At 46.4% G+C, this 16,301-nt stretch overlaps 1 protein-coding gene across 1 annotated transcript in view; it reads right to left on the reverse strand.

Annotated features, from left to right (window-relative positions):
* The window catches only part of BCR (BCR activator of RhoGEF and GTPase), a 100,463-nt gene that overhangs the window by 51,757 nt on the left and 32,405 nt on the right, over nucleotides 1–16,301 (reverse strand). Inside the window, exon 2 of the mRNA XM_063173294.1 lies at nucleotides 1,815–1,999. Within this exon, the coding sequence (XP_063029364.1) occupies nucleotides 1,815–1,999 (185 nt within the window). The remainder of the gene's footprint in view (nucleotides 1–1,814; nucleotides 2,000–16,301) is intronic.

Consider the following 16,301-nt stretch of genomic DNA (forward strand, 5'->3'; position numbering starts at 1 on the left):
GAATATTGTAAAACCAAAAATAGAAATTTTGCTGAAGTTCCAAGCTATAGCCATGCTACTGGAACCTGAAACAAAACCAAAGCAAGGTAGGCTGAAGGGCCATGCTAAGCCACAGGTCAGGCAAGGCAGTCCCTGCTGTATTTTTAATCAATGATAATTGATGATATAGACAGCTATTTAGCGAATATCAAACCAGTACAAGCAGTGGCCATCTCCCAACCAAGTCACCATTTCAGAGCTGGCACTTTTAATTCTTTTTATTCCATTTCCACAGGGTGAAGGAAATAGATCTTCCAGATGCTTGATCAAAACCCTTAACCTACCTGAAAATAACTTTTATTTTCCTCGTGAAAGGCAATGACAACTCACATGCAGAGGTGTATGAATGTGCTTCATTCCACAGCCTCCTTTCCAAAATATCTGCAATGTGGAGACCCTCTCAACTGCAATTAGTCACCAATTCTCTCCACTAAAATGCACAAAGGGCTCAAAAATCATATACACAACTACTGTATTTGCAGGGAAGCCCTGACAAAGGCAGGAATGATGCATCTGACTCCATGTTCTCAGAAGGCCAATTTATTACTTTATTATACTAAATTATATTAAAGAATATTATACTATACTAAGAATACAGAAAGGATACTTACTGAATGCTAAAAAGCTAATAATGAAGACTCCTGACTCTTTCCAGAGTCCTGACACAACTTGGCCCTGATTGGCCAAAGAGACAAAACAACTCACAGCAGAATCCAATGGAACCATCACCTGTGGGTAAACAATCTCCAAACACATTTCACATGAGCAAAACACAGGAGAAGCAAACGAGATAAGAATTGCTTTCCTTTTCTCTGAGGCCTCTCAGCTTCCCAGGAGAAAAATCCTGGGCAAAGGGATTTTTTCAGAGAATGTGAATGCCACACACAACATTGAGCCCTGAAGTTAGGCCTAAGATCAGCTAAAATGTGCAATGTCCAACACCAGGCAGTGCTGTATCGTGTTGGGTGATGTCCTGTGGTGTTTGTGAGGATCCCAGGATGAGGTGAGAGATGAGAATCTGACTCCAAGTTCTCAGAAGGCTGATATATTATGATATTATACTATACTATATTATATTATGCTATACTAAAACTACACTAAAGAAAGATAAAGGATACATCAGAAGGCTTAACAAGAATGAAAAATAAAAACCCATGACTGACTCAGAGTCTGACACAGCTGGCTGTGATTGGCCATTAAGTTAAAACAAATCACATGGAACCAATCAAACATTCACCTGTTGGTAATCAATGTCCAAGCCACATTCCAAAGCAGCAAACACAGGAGCAGCAATTAGATAATTATTGTTTTCAGTCCTCTCTGAGGCTTCTCAGCTTGCCAGGAGAAAATCCTGGGCAAAGAGGAATTTTCAGAAAATATAATGGTGACTGTAGGGGGATATAATATAAGAAAATAAAGATAGTGTAGGAAGTAATCTTACCCCTAAGGAGTTGCAGCTGGGCCAATTACCAAAGATTAGGAACAGCCTGACTTTACCAGGCCACAGCTGTAAGCATTGAGAAGAAGATGCTACAACAGAGTGGGGTGGCTGGGTGAGAAGGGAACTGGAGTCAGTTGGTTACTTTGTGAAGAAGAGTCAGTGCTCTGAGGAGCTGCCCATGAGAAACACCAAGGTGTGACACTTTTGTGATAGGAGACAACAGCACGGAACTTTTGCAGTAAGGTGACAATGTCCCACAGCACTGGCAGTCCCTGTCTGTCCCCACCAAGCCCAAGCACCCCAGCAATGGTGCAGGGAGGCAGGAAGGACTCACAGATTTGGTGGATTCCAGGGAGCCCGAGGACAGCGTGTCCCGGCTGCCGCGGCTCTTGGAGCTGAGGTGCGGCGAGGAGGAGGGCGAGTCGTCGATGAAGGGCATCATGTCATGGTGCCGCCGCTGCTCCTCCGCGCGCTCCGCGTCAAAGGCGTAGCCCGGCGGGGTCCCCCCGAACGGGGCATCTGCAAAACACAAACACAACGGGGCTCTGCTCAGCCTGCACGGCCAGGGCGCGGCCCCACACACCCTGGCATCGCTCATCAGGACACCAAACACTCATCAAGGAGAGGAGCAAATATCATTGAATTCACGTTGTCACCAAAAGTTCATTTCACTTTTCTACGTCCTAAAAAGCAAAGTTCTTTCTTGCATTAGTTGTCATTTAATTACAGCTCATTCCCTCCCATCTTCCTTCAAAAGCATTGACGTCAAAATAAATGATTTTGCCGGCTCCATAGAAGTCACCAGTCTGGGTTTAGGAAGTTCCTGGGTAACAGACTCTGGGTTTTCTGCCAATCAAGAGCAGATGATGCCCCTGCCAGTTTAGGTAAAATAGGTAATACCTAACTCGGTTCTCCCCTAACTCAGGGGAGAACTGTAACTGTAACTCTCTCCATACCTCTCATCAACAACAGGAGTCAGAAAGAAAGGTCCTATACGTCAAGTGAACCAACCTACTGACAAAAAATAAGATCCTAAAAGATCCTCTTCTGTTGGCTGCCCCTCCTTCTATTTGAGCTTAACCCCTTAAACTAACAAACCACCACACTGTTCCCTTCTATAGATCCCATCTCCTCTCCCCCCAAAAACCCTAAAACAACCCATCCAAAACACAAGCAGAAAAGGATGGTGGTATAAGGAGTCAAGCCAACCATGACTGCATGAGACAGCAATGAACTTCTGCAGGAAAAATGAGTAGCACAACTGCTTATGGCATCTTTAGTTGCTGTGTACAGACACTGCTCCTGCAAAAATCCGTAACAAGGACACACAGCAGCTCTTCTGCCATAAGTTAAAAAGCTTTTCATCTCTCTGCACAAAGAAATATTCACAGAGGAGCCAAATTTGGTGTCTACACAGTGACACCACACCACGACCTCCATGGGCATTTGAAGCACTTTCACCTGTCAGTGCCCAGCAGTGTCCTGTGTGTGACAGTGACAGCCATGCACAGGCCACTGCCCACAAAATGCCAGAGGTGCTCCTCCTCTTCTTCACAGAATGCCACCCTTCTCCCCAAACTGAAAAACAACCCCAAGGAGATAAGCTAGATCTGCCTTTACAGAAGCCAGTGAGCCTTATGGAAAACAAAGCCATCAAAAAAGGAAAAACAGTTACACTTGAACACAAGTAGAAGCGATTTCTTGTTTTCACAAATATCCAGGTTCTGCTAAAATAATAAGCAGCTGCTGCCAAGCATACTAATAATCCTGTTATACATCACTAAGGCAGGGTGGAGGAGTAACATTTTAAAGCCCACTTTCCTCCCTCACAGTAAACTCAGTTAAAGCATGACTCATTTCAGTAAAAGATGTGAACTTTATGGGAACAGAATAAAACTTGATCTATGTGGCTTTTTCAGGGGGGAGAGCTGGTCTGGGAATTTACACAAACAATATACTGAAAACCCAACAATAAACTCACTGTGGATGTGAGCCTCTGTCTCAGCTTGTACCAAATGCCACCTAGCTAAGTAACAGCCTGGTACAAGGCCTTGAGGCTGCTGAAGGACTGTGGCAATGTTATTTTAACAAACTCAGTGAGTTTTATGTCACCCACCTGCTCGAGTTATTACCTTGTGCTCAAGCTCTCAGAGCTCCTCAAAAAACTTGTCAGACTCTGCACAATCACAGCAACAAGAGGGAAGGGGGTACCTGCTCTCTGGAAGGAACTTTAGTCTAGATGTTAGAGGTTTGCAGAGCCCACAACCATTCAGAAAAACACCACACAAGTTGATTTGCTAAACAGCAGCTTGAATGGGAGTTGCTGAAACCAGGAACTTTGTAACCCAAGAAATCTGTGATACACCACTGACAACTGGGTGTTATCCAAGGAGGAACATCAGTACTGGGCACTCCTGCTGGCCTCCAGCCCACTCAAGGCAGAGTTCCTTTTTCCTGCAGAAGTTTCTTCAAACTCTTCTTATCCAAACCCATTTCCCTGCACTCCTGCAGTAACAAGACCAAGTCACTCTGTGGAAATTAAGGCAGGAATATTTTTTTCACTCCCAGTGCTCACTCTCAAAATGAATAGTTTGCTCCACTTTTGTTAGTGGGGGAGTAAATGCAGACTGAAATACATTAGCAGAAAGGCTTGCAGTGAATAACAGTATTTCCACTTAACTCATTTTCTCCAGCTAAAAACCAGCTCCACGCTTCTACCTCCCATAATGTGTTCTGTCTCCTGCTGCACAGGAAAACCTTTACCTGAAATTGGAGGAAATGCCAGGTGGAGGATCAGCTCAGAGGGATATTTATTCCTAGTTTTGCAACAAGATTCAGTCTACCTTTGAATCACTTTGTCTCCCTAGCCATAAAAAAGAAAATAAGTCATCTCACAAATCTATCAGTGTCACAGACTGCTATGAGATCTGCTCACAAAGCCCCACACAGAATTTAAAACTTTATTTCTCTATCCTCAAGGGATTCTTCACACATTAAAAAGCTTAGAAGTAGTTATAATCCTTCTTTCTATTATTGCTGAATGCAGCAATCTACCTATGGAGATTTTAATTATCTCAAAGGCAGCAAGACCTTCTTGCTTTTATTTGCCATTTTTCCCAGAAAAGCCAAGTGCTGCCATAGCCAGACACACTACACAAGCCTGAGCCCCAGGAACAGAGGTAGTCCTGTCTCTCTGTGATGAAAGAGCCGCTGTTGCCAGGGAAACTGGGTTATTCACATCTCCCCAGCCCAGCACAAAGCTCAGCCCCCACCTGGGAGCAAAGGGCCAGAGCAGAGCCAGGAGCTCACCTGCTCTGGGGCCAAGTGGAGGCAGCACACGGGACCAGAGCACTTGGTTTCTCAGCCAGTGTCTCTGTCAAGGTGAGCATTAAGAGGGTTCCTATTCTCATTTTAGGGCCAGCCAGGCCCAGAGTTACTATCAAGAAAAAGGGCAGGCAAACAAGAGTGATGGGCTCCAACACAGAGTGCTGAGAGAGCACCCGAGAGCCACTGAGGACACAGCTCCACGTGTGCTCTGCTCCTCACCTCAGCACCAGGCACAGCCCTTCCTCCTCCTCTGGCCAACCCGAGAGATCTCGTCCCACAGAGAAGAGCAGCAGCTGTGACAGCACTGAGCCCTCAGCACACAGCAGGAGCTGTGTGTACCCCTGGCCTCTGACATTCTCTCACAGCTCCAGCACAACGGGCTGAGAACCACCTGGGGCTACACAGGCCCATCATTAATTCACCCATTCTGCAAAAACCCACGCGAGCATCTACTTCCACCTTTGCTTCTGACAGCAACAGCCTGGCCTTGTTCAGCTTATATGAACCTCTTCTAGAATTTCCCTCCTCGGTTACTGCTGCCATCCTCTCATCTTGTTTTTATATCTGTCCCATTTTCATTTTCTTTTGTTTTACTCAAATATAATATTCCTTTCCTCTGTGACTTTGTGCCTCCCCTCTTCTAAACTGCTTCCCTCCCTCACTGCTTCAAATTTCACCTGGCTGGGGGTAAGGAAGAATCTAACAAATTTACAGTTACAAATCCACTGGCACTCAGAGAGAGCACAGCAACACTGCTCCCTTGCCCTGTTGCCCACACCCTTCCTGCTGGGTGCCACATTCATTCTTTGGAAATATGAAATCATAGACCTAATGTGGAAGCAGGAAGGGTAAAAGAAATTAACTTCGAAGTAAAAAGAAAGATTATCTGCATCTAATCCAGAGGCACACAATGGTTGAAATGCACGTGTCATACTTTCACAGCAGCAAACATCCATGGCTGCTTGAGAGGCTTAAGCAGCATGCAGAGAAGATTCCAAGCGAGCTGTGCTCCAGCTAATCCTGCTAAAAGAGCAGTGAAGCCACAGCAGCTCAGACCTGCCTGCCTAAGTAAATACCTAGAATCCTGGAGGGGGAAGGGAGCTGCACATCCTGCCAAAGCCCCACATCACTGTGGCTTCTTTGTGAATGGCACCACGGCTAGCACAAGTTTGTAATGTCTGCACTCACTCCAAAAACATCCCACAGCTGCAGAGCAGAGCAGAGCTAAGGCAGTTTGCACCCCTGTGTTTCTGTGCCAGGGAATGTGTGAGGCCATAGCTTGACAATGCATTGTCTTGGCAGCAATGGGGTTTTAGGTTTCCCCCACCAAGCCATAAACCACTTCACTGCCCTTTCCCCTCTTATCCCCTCAGTTCTGCAACCCCACAGATGCCTGTGGTCCAGATAAAGAACTCAGCCAGCTCAAAGAAAAATATCTTTGACGCTTCCCTTCTAAGCTGGATCAGCTCTGTGATCTAGTTCATGGCTCAGAAATCCAGACTGGAAGGATACACACACAGCAAATATGGGCTTGGTACACTTAAAAGCTTCTCCTGCAACTGAAGAACATATTAGCAGAACACTGCTTCATTTCCCTTCAGGCTGCAGCTCAGTCAGTTCCTGGGATTTACACGTGGCTGCTTTAGGGATAAGTTACCAGAATGCAACACCCTATTTTTATTTTTCCTTTGTAACCTTTAAGTCACTAATGTGCCTTCCAACCTTAGCTCCAGCTTTTGCATATCACTGTTTGCTTGGTGATAAACAATACAGAAACATGTCACTTTATTTCTCAGTGCTGGCCAGGCCACTTGGAGCAGGATCAGGGACTGAGGCCCAGTGCTGAGCCTGTCGAAGCACATCAGTGTGCATGGCTGGGAATGCAGCTGCCTGGGGAATACAGCACCATTCTCTAAAAGATATAATAACCAAGCTATGGAAAGCTAAACATCTTGCTTATTTCTTTGACATATCCTGAATCATCATCTCCAAACCCAGGAAACAGCACACTCAATATGTACAATTTCACACAAAACTGAGATCCACAAATTATAATTATGGTGTTTACCTATACCAGGAGCCTGTCCCCCAGGACACAAAGATCAAATTCAAAAGAAAAAGAACAGATATGTTTGCCATGTCAAATCCCTACAACTTTTTTTTTTTTTTTTTTTTTCTGGTATGGAAGAAGAAAAGGCTCTGCTAGGATGCTAAACAGATTCAAAACAAACCATTTTCTTCATCCTTTCCATCTCTTCTCTACATAAAGACAGTACACCCACATGAAAGGATGTTCAGTGAACCCTGGAGCCCCCCTCATGTACAAAACCAATTCATTTAGCAAGATAAAGTTCCCATTAATTTGTAAACTCATTCTTCAGTACGAGGTAAAATCAAAGACAAAAGCATCCCAAGTCAGCTCCAAGCCTGCCTATGGCCTCAGACCATGTTCTCCTTTAGGCACCTGAAGTGAAGGCAGCTATCAGTGCTGACAGACTCTCACCAGGTACTCCCTCACTGAAAATGGCCAGGGGATGATCCTCACACTGCTGAACAAGCTGAGCATGGGCTGCAGTGAAACACAGCCCAGCTCACCCAGGAAACAGGCAGAGCTCAAAGCCAGAGCTGAACAGGCAGCTTCACCCAGGCTGCACTGATGGGAAAGCCTCTCCAGGAACACAACAAAAGGGAAACAGCACCCCAGGAAGGGAGGTGCTAAATGCATTGCTGCACACTAGAATGACAACTGCAGCTTATGCAGGATGTAAAAAAGGAGTTTGTGAATCCAAAATTTTCCCGCAATCACCAACATGCATTTCAGGTTTGCATCCTCTGCTCTCTCATTCCAGTAAGTCATCTCCAAACCATGTGGAGAGGCTGCAGGAACAAGACCTGTCACTTGTGAATTTTACACAATATTTCAATACCTGCTAAGGAAGGGTGAGACTCACTTGTGAGTCAAGTGTGTGTGTGCATGTACAGATTGCAAACTGCATCTCATTTCTGAGATGGAAGGAGGAGAAAGCAATGTACCTGGCATATGGAAGCAGCAGGACAGCTGGTGGTTCTCTCCTCCCTCCCTCCCCCGGGGGGATCCCAGGCCATGGATGTTAACCAGCCTCCAAGAAACTTCTGTCTCTACCACAGATGAGCTTTATCCCCATAGCAGACAGTGCCTTTAAGTCTTTAGGAGATGAATTAACTGCAGTCCACTTTTAATCTTTTAGGTGTGTCAAACCCAGATCATTAAACATCTAAAAAAGATCAGAGTTCTTTAATCTGCCCATATATTCCATGAAGAGTTCATGCAGAGACTAGAGGACAGGTCTGATCTGTTTGCAGCAGTCTGTTAGTAAAACATGTTGCATTTGCTCTCACTGGTGTATTTGTGGGGACAGATTAAACACCCATGCAGATCTAATGCCCATGCAGAGAGGTTCCATGATCCATTATGTGAAAGCTGGGACTACTGAGGCCATTGTGCACCTCAGGGAAACCCAAGGCATCCTCCCTCCCACAGGACAGAGGCAGCTGCTCACGACAGCTCCTGAGAGTCATTAGAGAAATCCAGGAAGCTAACCTGATTATCCAGCAGGGTCCAGACACGACAGCTCTGCAGCATGCAAATTCCAAGGATCTCCCTTGTGCCAGCACAACTTCCCTGCTGCTCATCTCCCCTCCTGACAATGCAGTCAGCAGCCCTGGAGTGCTGCAGGCCGAGGAATCGCCCCCAGCTCACACCCAGCCAGGCCTGCACTAGGGCACAGCAGGCCAGGAGCAGCAGAGCTGTGAATTCCCACCTCTCCAAGACATCTGACACTCAGAGCAGCTCCAGTCCAGCTGAAATACTGGGAGGGAGCACAAGCAGTGCACCACAAACCAGCCAGGGGAGTCCCACTGATAACCACAGCTGTGATTAGGAGGAGAACAGGTTACACGTTTGGATGTGGCCTTTCAAATACAGGGTGTCTCCACAGGCATTTGTAAATCCGAGGATATACTACAAGCAGTGGGGTGTGACTGACATTAGGAGACAAAGTTACACCCACTGCCACTGCAGAGTGCAGTGACTGAGCCTGTCTCTGCCAGCTGACAGCGTCTGTACGTCCCATGGATGTCCCAGGGGCTGCTGCACGTCCTTAGAGGCACTTACAAGGTTTAATGTCCCCATTTGGAGCCCCAAACAGCAAATACACACATACATGAACAGGGGATGTGCCCAGCATGACTGGCTGCAAATATCTTGCCAACAGGTCAAGACAGAGATTTGGTCAAGGCTGCATTACACAGGTACCCCCCAGCCAAGGAGAGAGCCAGAACACCACCGTGCAGGGCCCAAGGCAGTGAAACTCCTGTTATCTCTTCTCTTTTTTCACTGTTCCTCCTGTTTAACACTGAGTGATAATGGCACAACATCACACCCCATAACACTGATTAGACCTCAAGTTTTGCCTTAGAGAGAGCAGAAAATGAATCTCTGTCCTTACAGCTTCTATGCCTTTAGATTGCTCTCCTGTTCTGTTTTCTCAGGCAGGCTGGAAAGGTTTCCATGTTCAGTTCATGTTGGCAGTCAGGCCACTGGACGTCCTTGGCAAAGGAAACCCCAAAGCACCCTGGAACACCTCTGCAGTTTTCCATTCCTTGCTCAGGATTGTGCACCAAGTTTAGCTGTCCTCATTTACTGCAAGTCTAACAGGCAGAAATAAATTTCAGTCCTGGTTGTTCATATGTAGAGACTTTTCAGCACAGAGATACATGGACAGGCAGGTACATTCAGAGGAACCTGTGGCTTTGTGCCAAAGGCACCAGGAGCTTTAGCACTGACTAGGTCAGAGGTGCAAACTGACTGAAAGAGAGAAAAAGTCTCCATGAAAAATAAGGTTAAAAACCCCAAGAACAAAACCAAACAAGTAAACAACCATGAACCATGCACAGCTGTAAGGAGAAGAACCTGAAAGTCAAAAGTATTTCCCAACAAAAGCAGGGTTTTCATTATGAGGGGTAAAGTTTTAGGATTCAAGCAGTTCCCCAGTGTAGGTTCCTGTCCATGACCACCCACTGTCCCCTAAATCACATTTGCAGGGACCATGGCAGACCACAGCAGGAGCTGGCTGAGGTAAAAATAACTGCAAAGAGTGTTATTTGATAAGGCAGAGCAGTTCCTATTCCATTCCACTGCTCCTCTGCACACAATGCAGCAGCCTCAGAACAGAGGTGGGGTGCAGCAAACCTGACTGCTCAGGTCAGCACGACTGCTGTGCTCACACTACAGCCTCCATTCCAGCTCTAGAAAAACCCTCAGTGACAAAGGCCCAGTGGAAACTGCATGTACTGACTGCACTGGGAGGGCTGCTGCTCTCATACCCAGGGGGCTCTATCACCTGCCAGGTGAATGGAAAAAAATTCCAACCATGACCAGCATAAGATTTACTGTTTTGCTCTTCACAATTGTCTCAGAGTTTTGCAATCACTTCAAACATTTGGCAACAGGAATCTCTGGAGAAGTAGATTATAAAATTACTTGAAGCAAAATGGAGCAATTCCCACCCCATGATCTCTTAAAACCCCTCCCCAATTCTATATCCACCTTTTCCTGTATTTAACTAGAGCAGACCATCAGTCCTGGCATATGGAGAGGAAAGGGCCTGTTCAAACAAGAGTTTAACTGAGCTGACAGTTCTGTGAGAAGGGAAGGGAGGGTCAGCCCTAGGCAGTGGGGGGCATTAAAGTCTATTTAAAAGAAACAGTAAAATGTCTGATAAGAGCACTGTTGTGTTTCTAGATCTTCAACTCCTTTCAGGGTGAGCTGCTTTGGCATTATTTTTGTGCAATATTGTTTTGTTTTCTCACTGATGCATCTGGGACACCAAGAAGCCAATCAAGGTAGCTCCCTCTTCCTGTTTACACTGTAAATCTCCCCATTGACATCTTACTTGTAACACTATGAAAAATAAGCTATTGATTTACTATCTTGGCCTAGAAAAGCAGCCCAAGCTAAATGCCTTGCTAGGCAGATGGTTCTGCCTACACCACTGACAACCCTTCTGAACACAGCTGCTGCCCAAGCTCAGTGCCTTCCTGTCATCTGGCTGGGAAAAAAACACTTCTGTGTCATTCATAATCATGGCAAGGTAGTTACAGGAACTTCTTTTAATTAAAGATGCTGAAGGTGGAACACAGCTTCCTAGCAGCATTAATAAACAAAATCTTCTCCCCATCTCTTTCCCCTTGAAGCCACTGCGTTAAGAGGAAGGTCAAGGTCTGCTCTGGGTTAGGGAGTTCTCAGCTGACATACCACAGCACCTTGTTCACAAACTGTGTGCTTCTGTGTGGAACCTGCTTTAAGAAGTGAAGTCCTCCTCCAATTATTAAGAAGAATAAATTTAGAAAGACACAATTCAAGAACAAGCAGTACAGTGGTGCCAGAGTTCTCTGAGAAGCTGAAAAGCAGATGAGGGGAAAGACCTCTCAGTCTGAGCTCGTGGTGCACTTCATCAGACACCAGCAATGCTGGTTTACACTTCAGCATCACTGCCTGATTCATTGCTGTTCAGATTTTATTAAACCAAGGGATAAGAGGGAGCTTATTTTGGTAACACAGATGTGTTACACCACCACTTCATTAAGCCCTTCCATCCCACAGCACAAACGAGCCAACAAGGGATTTTGAAGACATGCCAAGGGGAAGCACTAAAATGCCAACGAATTCCAGCCAAAGGAAACCAGGGCCACATCAGTCCCAAGCAGGACAAAACCTGTGCAGAGGATGGTGTCCCCCAAGAGCTCTGTTCTGTACCCAGACCGTACCCACCAAGCAGAGCTCTGCTCAGACAGCAGCTCCCAAAGCAGGCTGAGTGCTCTCGTGCCCAGCCAGTCCCAAAGCACTCTCACTCAGTAACTCTGCACCAAGGCCAAGAACTGAGCTCCTGCAGCTCCCCAGCACTTGGAGGGGAGCTGTGGATGGGCAGGGATACAGAGAGCCAGGCAGGATCAGAGCCTGGCTGCCTGGACAGCTGGGACAGCCTCACACACACACATTCTTCAAGGGCACCCAGAAGCTTCAATTCAGCTCGGCTGGTGCAGGAGAGGGCAAAGCAGGAGAGGCACTTACCTGTGGAACCAGCTCTGTCCACTGCAGGCCCCAGAGCAGCCTCTGCACTGTTGCTGTGGTGCAGCTGATGAGCCAAGGATGCCCACAGGGAGCCTCACCCCCAGGCAAGGCACAAAACAAAACAGAGTTCAGGGGAGTGTGTCTCACACCCCACACACAAGAGCTCTTTCCCTTGAGGTGGAAAAAGCTTGTTAAGGAAACGCTCTGTGTCCAGAGCTAAAAACCACAGAACACACACCAAGGGTCTGTACACAAACACACACACACATTTACATTTACACCCCACAGGAGAAGAATGATCCTGGCCCAGCTATCTGGGAGCAGGATTTGGTCTGCCAACACCCAGGCTGAGCCCAAGCACTGCACAGCAGACTCCCAGTGAGCAGCCTGCACAGCAGGGTAAGATTTTAAAAGATTAAGCAGTACAGCATGGACAGTCACATACAGAGCTCACACAGCCAATGATGCTGCTTGCTGCTGTTAACACTTTCATTTCCAAATTCCACTGCTTAATATAAACAGGTGAGGAGTCCAAGCAGCTATTCCAGAGCATTACAGAAGCCAGAGGCAGAGAATTTTCACAGGAGATAGTTTAAAGTAAGAAAACTTTAAAACCAATACACATCAACATAAATGCTTTCTCCATATGGCTTTGGAATGACTTTCTCCTTTTATTTCCAGTGACACACCCCTCCCAAAAGAGCCAGACTACTATCCTTCAAGCTGAAGCACTGAAATTCCAGAAGGAGTGATAATCACAGTGGTCTGACACTGGCACTTAAGACCTGCTTCTGATTTCAAGTCTGAAAAAAAAAAAAAAATCAATTATTTACCAGAATTACGACCTACTTAGCAGATAATAGCCTGGGCTCTCCTCCCTCCCCCCTCTACAAGCAACATTTTGCTAGAGAACAGAGCATTAAAAAGGCAAGTCTGTGGGAGCAGCAGGAGCAGGGACTGTTGTCAGGAGCTCCCAAGCCCCAGAGCACTCCCATCCCTGCCCAGGCAGCTCCCAGAGAGCAGCTGGGGATGGGGAGCAGCTCCCCTTGTGCCAGGGAGCCCTCGCTTGGCTGAGAGCTGCAGGGAGCTGGCCTGCCTGGCACTGCCACCACAGCACTGCCTGGGACATGTTCTGCATGAACTGGCACTGCAATCAGTGCTTTGAGAGGAGAACAGTTCTACCAACACAGAAACACTAAGAGAAGCTCTATGGAGGGCAACCTTTATCCAAAATCTTCAAGACACTGAGCTTCCAAAAGCCCTTTATGTCAGGCAAGAGATAAGAGAACTTGGTGCTAAAATGCATTACAGGTACACACATGGTGTTGGCACCTTAACCAGACACCTTAGAATGAATACAGACCTAAGTGACTCTTTGGCCTCATTCAACTCAAATTAACAGAGGTGGGGATATAGAAATTCACAGCAGCTTGGACTGCCATGGAAGGCACTTTAACCCCACCTACCCCCAAGGAACTGATTTAGAAATGATGTCAACCTAAACTCCTTACATGGTCCAGAGGCACGGCCGGAAGCAAACAAAAATCTTAGATGGGATAAACTGCTTACTGGGAGGGGATCAATCACTTGTCAACAGCAGAAATCCTCACAGTTATGCTCCCCTGTCACAGGGAGAGGATCCAGACCATGGTTTCTGCCTTGACTGGACCATTCTAAAAGGGAAAAAGATTAGCCAGGCCCAGCTACTTGCTCTGAACTGAGTAAACTGAGTGTACAGCTAATGCTTGTGCCAGTAGGGGAGCACACGCCCAGAAGGATGGCTGCACTCCTCCATGCAGCACAGCTGCCTCAAATCTTCATTCCTTTTAAAGGAAATGTATTTATTTATTTTCATCTCTTGCCTTTCATCTCATGTTTGCACACAGTCAAATATTTTGAGTGAAAACTTCAGCAAAAAGCCTAACCATCTTTAAATGGAACACACGTACAAGCAGCAGCAAGTCAAACACAACAGGGGAAAAGAAAGGAACACTTGTACATCAGCACTATATTTAGATACTGCTTTCCTGGGACTGTTACAGAAACTTGGAAGACGTGTTGTGTTGATGCTTGGTCCAGCCCTAAAAAGCTTCAAGCAATTTGCCACAGCCCTGAAATAGAAGTTGTGACGTTTCAGACTGCAAGCTGCACAGAGCAGATACTGTTCAACAGCACAGCCACTGTTTGCCACAAAACCTCTGCACACCACTAGGTTTCCTGCATTAATGCTTCCTTTAATTTGCTGCAGCAATTTTAAACAACAACTACACTGTCTGACAGACTCACACACTTTGGTAGGATTGAAATACCGAAGAATTAATAGGATTAGACAAGATTCCTGTCAATATTACTACAGCAGAAAGAAGAAACACTACTTCTTAGTTGCTGTATGGGACTAGCCAGGCAATTATTTCAAGCACAGCATCCACTCACATAAAGTGGAAAGTCTGATCCTGCCCCAAGGACAGGATTTGACAGACAGTCCCCAAAAAATAAACCTTAACCTGGAGATTTTTTTTACTTCCTCAGAGTGGGGGCATGCCCCAGTCCAGATTTTATACAGCTCACAAAATGCACTTACCCAGCACAGTGGGCACATATTTAATTACAAAAGCTGTGTGTGGCAATGGAAACCCTGTTCAGGACATCACTATCACAAAACAATAATCAACACCTTCAAGGGGCTCCTTTTCTGTCCCAAATATTAATTTCTCCTTCTAAACCCAAAAACATTAAAAATAAAAAGAAGAAATTACATCTTGGTAATGTAAGTCAAAATGGGGAATTTCTGGGACCACACTGGTACCTCACAAGCCCAAGTAATTCATGAAAATAAGATTTAGGCTCAAGCTATTTGAGCAAATTTTAGCCTAGATCCTTGGCCAAGAATCTTTCAATCAAATAAGTGTAGACTATAAAACCAGCAGGTGCTAAAGATGCCACAGAGAATGACATCAAGTTGTAATGGAAGAAACACAGTTGACACAAGAGAGATGACAAATATCCTCAGGCACCTTCTTCCTGTTAATAATCACAACCGTTTAAGTTGTTAGTTTCACATCAGCAACCCGGGGCTCGGGGACCACAAGTGGCTACACACAGCAGGAGCTGCAGGAAGTGAAACAAGCCTCTGTCTCTTCTATCCTAAAATAAAAATGGGCTGGACTTCAGCACTTTATAAAGGCAAAGCTGCCTTCTAACAGCAGCCTGGTAGAGATGAAAGACGATGGAATAATTTCATTTATGTTTAAGGGTTTGTTTTTAACAGATGAGAATGAGGAGAAGAGAAACAAAACAAGCATAACTCCATTTGCATATTACTCCTGAATGTAACAGCTCAGAAAAAAATGTAAAGTTTCACAATCACCTGCACTGCTGATCCATGCACATTAATGAATCTAAACACAAGTTTCCATGAAGCTGAAGGCCAAACTCAGTGAGCAAGGTAAGGATTTCCCAGGTAAAGCCAGCTTACCCTCGTGCCCAGGCTCTCCATCTCAAAGGCTAAAGCACTCCATGCTCAGGTGGTGCCAAGCAGAGGGGCCTCTTGCCTTTGGTTACCACATCCCTCTCCAGCAGGAGCACAAGGACCCACCCTCTGCTGAACTCTGCCTCAAGGCCCTTCTCCAGCACCTGGTGCTGACAAATGGGAGGGGAACAAGAAGGGCAAAACCAAAAAGCACAGCTGAGCCTTATCAAAGGGTGGCCCTGAATGGCCTGGACAAGCAGAGGCCTTGGCTCCCCACTGTCCCTGTCCTCTACTAGGCGTGGCAGCACCTTCTACTGCCAGCTCCCTCTTCCCAAGCCTGGAGATTCAGTCTGGGACTAAACCTGAAGTTACCTTGAAGTCATTCACACACTGCTCTGCCTCAGAGAGGAACAAAAGGTCATGGGAGCAAAGGCAGTGAGAGCCTCAGGACCTGCAGCGCTCACACAAGGGACTATTTGAATTAATCCAGTACCACAAAGTATCCCTGCTGCCCTGGAGTCTTGGCCAGGAGGATTTGTGATCCCTGCTGTCAGGGCTGCCTCCCTCTCCTCCCAGGGAAGGATGAGCACTGCCTGATAGATCCCTAGCAAAGAGCAGCCACTACTCCTTCTCTGTAACTGCTTCTTGGAAACCAACATCCCCATGGGAGCTGGCAAAAAGCCAGGGGTGAAATGTAAAATTTAGTAACAGTGGGATCTGCAGCACAACACTCACAGCACATAGACTTTTCTGAAGGGATTGCTGGCTGCCAGCCACTCTCAGAGGGGCTCTTTCCACGAGGCTGGCCATGGTCCTGGCAGGAGGGATGGCACAGACAGGAGCTAACACAGCCACAGCAGCCCAGCTCACCAGGGATGGAGGGCAGGGCAGTCACTGCAGCAGGACAAATGACA

Source organism: Melospiza melodia, chromosome 20 (assembly GCF_035770615.1).
Source record: "Melospiza melodia melodia isolate bMelMel2 chromosome 20, bMelMel2.pri, whole genome shotgun sequence".
Lineage (NCBI taxonomy): Eukaryota > Metazoa > Chordata > Aves > Passeriformes > Passerellidae > Melospiza > Melospiza melodia.